The 3,746-nt window shown below is 44.7% G+C and overlaps 1 protein-coding gene across 1 annotated transcript; it reads left to right on the forward strand.

Moving 5' to 3' along the window:
* The first annotated feature begins 1,157 nt into the window (after positions 1–1,157).
* Positions 1,158–3,364, forward strand: LOC143768759 (interferon-induced transmembrane protein 2-like). Its single transcript, XM_077257409.1, has 2 exons — positions 1,158–2,024; positions 3,033–3,364. The coding sequence occupies exons 1-2, from the start codon at positions 1,695–1,697 to the stop codon at positions 3,219–3,221; spliced, it is 519 nt and encodes a 172-aa protein (XP_077113524.1). The 5' UTR covers positions 1,158–1,694; the 3' UTR covers positions 3,222–3,364.
* Positions 3,365–3,746: the final 382 nt, after the last annotated feature.

The following is a 3,746-nucleotide window of genomic DNA, read 5'->3' on the forward strand; positions in this document are numbered from 1 at the left end:
GGTGAGTATATCAATATTTTTTATTTTAATTCTTTATTTTACACATTCATATGGATCCCAGGGCCTGAAGGAGAGTTTCCTCTCCTTCAGACCCTGGGAACCATCAGGGATACCTTCCGATACTTGAGTCCCATTGACTTGTATTGGTATCGGGTATCGGTATCGGATCAGATCCGATACTTTGCCGGTATCGGCCGATACTTTCCGATACCGATACTTTCAAGTATCGGATGGTATCGCTCAACACTAGTCACAAACCTAGGGTGCAGCAATGCAGGGGGCATCACAAAGCCATTACACTCCTGAGTAACTCTCCTTGTATTGTTTTCATGCTGCTCATTTTGTCTATGGAAATATTGGAGCCGATCGGTCAGGAGGGAATAAATTCATTGAAAATGTTATTTGTGTCAAATTTTATGACAGGTCCCAGTAAATTTAATCAATTTGCGTTTCATTTCATACAATGTTTCTCCCTACTTCCTCAAAAGAAAAAATACCACCCCCATTTTACACCTTGCATAGGGTTGCATCAGTCACATGACATGAGGCACGACCACGCTGGCTTTTACATTATGCCTTGCAGCTATCAAATGTTACAGTAGAACCAATCAGGAGTGATTATTATAGCCTGTGTAAAAGCCCAGGAAGGGAATACAGCAACCACTTTAGGGTGATTCAGAATAGCGAGAAGACGTCACAGCTCACAACTTCTTAAAGGGGCAGCGTGCATTTTGCTAAATGCCCTCAGCTTGTTCCTGACAGGCATATATCATAAGTAGTAGACCTGCAAATGGCTCCCAGATGGTTTTTTCCCAGGAGTGGTACCTGGCGGCTACCTGGTGCACAAGCCTGACCTCACCACCGTGAACACCAAGGTACAGTGGGTCCACATGTGCCATGGTTGGGCATAACACCTACGATGGAGTGCAGGAATCTGTCCAATGCTAAGGGTCACTCTTCTCATTGTTCTGCCTCCCAGCCTCGGGATTCATGACTCCCAAACCTGGGGCTTGTGCCTCCCAACTCTGGGGTTTGAGTCTCCCAACCCCGGGGTTGGTGCCTCTCAACCTTGCGTTTTGTGCCTCTCAAACACGGGGTTCATGCCTCCCAAACCCAGAGTTTGTACCTCCAAAACCCATAGTTCATGCCTCCTATCTCTGGGGTCCGTGCCTCCCAACTCTGGGGTTCGTGCCTTCCAGCCATGGGGTTAGTGCCTCCCAAGTCTGGATTTCGTGCCACCCAACCTTGTGGTTCATGGTTCCCAACCTCAGGTTTCCTACCTCCCAATCCCAGGGTTCATGTCTCCCAACCCTAGGTTTGTGCCTCTCAGCCCCGGGGGTTCATGGTTCCTAACTCTGAAATTTGTGTCTCCCAACCCTCAGCTTGTGCCTCTCATCCCCAGAGGTTCATGCCCCACTTGCCCCCATTGCTGCAGTCTAAACCATCATGGACCATGAGAAATGTTTTGGATTGATTTCTTGCTTTTGTAATGACATTGAGGCAATAATTTCACAATAAAGTTTCATTAGGGCTGCAGTCAGGATGTGGTCGCTGAGCAATATCCCGGCAGGGCCATCATTTCAGAAATCTTCCTGGATTTTGACCATTATTCTTTAAGACCCCCTCTATTGCGGAGGGGCAGCTTTGTGTCTTTGCTTCTTTTCTCCAAACTTTAGAAACCACCCATCTGAAACATGGAAGATGACTCTAAACTCAGAGACCCCGACTTCCAGGAATCAGCTCCATCGAAGACATATCCAACCCAGGAACCTCCACCGCCCTACGCCCAGGGGGTCGCCGCTCCAGCCTATCAGGAGCCGTATTATCCAAAACAATATGCTGCTGTACCTCAACAGCCGATGGTCTACCAGCCGGCCCAACATGTGGTCACTGTGGGTACAACGCCTCCGGTGGTGGGAGCGCCTCTTCAGCTGACATACAGCGACTACATGGTCTGGTCCATAGTGAATATATTTTGCTGCTGTCTGCCCCTCGGAGTAGCTGCCCTGATCTACTCTTGCAAGGTAATGCTGATGGGTGAGGAACATTGGGTTCATATAGGCAGATGCCTAGGGTGCGGAAATACAGGGGGCATCAAAAAGGGGCATTATATTCCCAAGTAACCCTCTTTGCATTGTATTCCTACTGCACAATACTAATAATTTCCCTGTAGAAATATTGATGGTGAACGATCGTGAGGGAATTGACAATTATTGGTCAGGTCAGTGACGTAGCAAAATGGAGTTTACCTAAGTGCCTAATTCTAAGTGGGTGCAAAATTTCACCCAGAGGCATGACTACTGCTTATTCTTGGGGTGCAGTTAGTGCCCACCAGGCGGACTGCAAACTAGATTCTGCGGGGGGGCACAGAGTGCAGCAGTCGAGGTGAGTTTGTCCATGGCTGCTGCGCTCTGCATAGCCAGAGAAAGAGATAACAAAGTTCTCAGGGTGATATTGCCGACTTTGTCAGCTCAGTTCCTGGCTATGCAGAGCATAGCAGCCAATGACAAATGCCTCTTGACTGCTGCGCTCCACGATAGCAGTGTAAAAAGGCACTAGTGCTACAATAAATGTAAATTTGTTACCTACTTTTCTAACTTTGTGTTTGGAATAGAGTTAGGACTCTGACTGGGGTTAGGCATCTCCAGTCTGTACAATCATTTGCCTGGACTCTAGATTGTATCTGCACTGATATATTGCTACATTGTATAACATTGTAATTAATTGTAACAAGCAGGAGAAAGGTGTTTATATAAATTGCATGCAAATGTAGCAAAACCTCAGCTGTCAGAAATATTAGGTCGGGAATCTTCCATTCACCGACACCAAGTGGAAGTCTTAAAATAGCAAAGAAATAAATAGAAAAAAAAATGGTAGATTTATTCATTATTTACATGCTATCTGGAGCTGCTTGGTCTGGGAGGAGTGACTTGTCACCCACTTGCTATGTGGTGCCCTCTATGGGTAGTATAGGGGTCTTTCCATGCTGCGCTGCCATCACTGACCGCTATCTCTTCTTCCTTTATTTCCAGACACAGGACGCAATCACGAGGAATGACCTATACTCCGCCAGGTCGCACTCCTCTATGGCCCGGGGGCTCAACATCGCATCTATGATATTTGGAATTTTTGTCTATATTTTCATCATTGTTTACATGGTTGTCATTCAACAACAATTTTATAACAGCTACAAAAGTTCAACAAGTTATAACGGATACTGAGCCCCTCCCCCGCTAATAATACGTGCGACCACCCAGCGCCGCTCTCCATGGACATCACAGGCTTCATATATGACATCATTATAATCTACAGATGTGACCAACTTGTAATCTGCAACCTGGAAATCCTGTAATCCAGTAATAAATAATGCAAAAAAAAAAATATCCAAAATGTCTCCAACTTTTCCATTTTGGGTAAATTAAAATGAAATTGTGAATTAAATGATGAATGATCTGGAGTGGAAGTGGTTAACTGCCGGATGTAGCAAGTGCAGAAACCACAAGGAATGAGTGCGATCAATGTATCTATATGGGGTAGGTGTATATAGTTGAAGGGGAAAAAAATGTCTCTAATGTTTCCATTGATATAAAATAAAACTAGACTGTAACTGCTGATTTTGAGAGGAAGAGGTGCAAAAGTAAAATGTGCAGAAACCTTAAAGAATGAATGGAACCAATTGTATCTAATTATGAAATGACAAATGCCATAATCATTTCAAATATATTTTATATATTTATAATTATAAA

Source organism: Ranitomeya variabilis, chromosome 4, assembly GCF_051348905.1.
Source record: "Ranitomeya variabilis isolate aRanVar5 chromosome 4, aRanVar5.hap1, whole genome shotgun sequence".
Lineage (NCBI taxonomy): Eukaryota > Metazoa > Chordata > Amphibia > Anura > Dendrobatidae > Ranitomeya > Ranitomeya variabilis.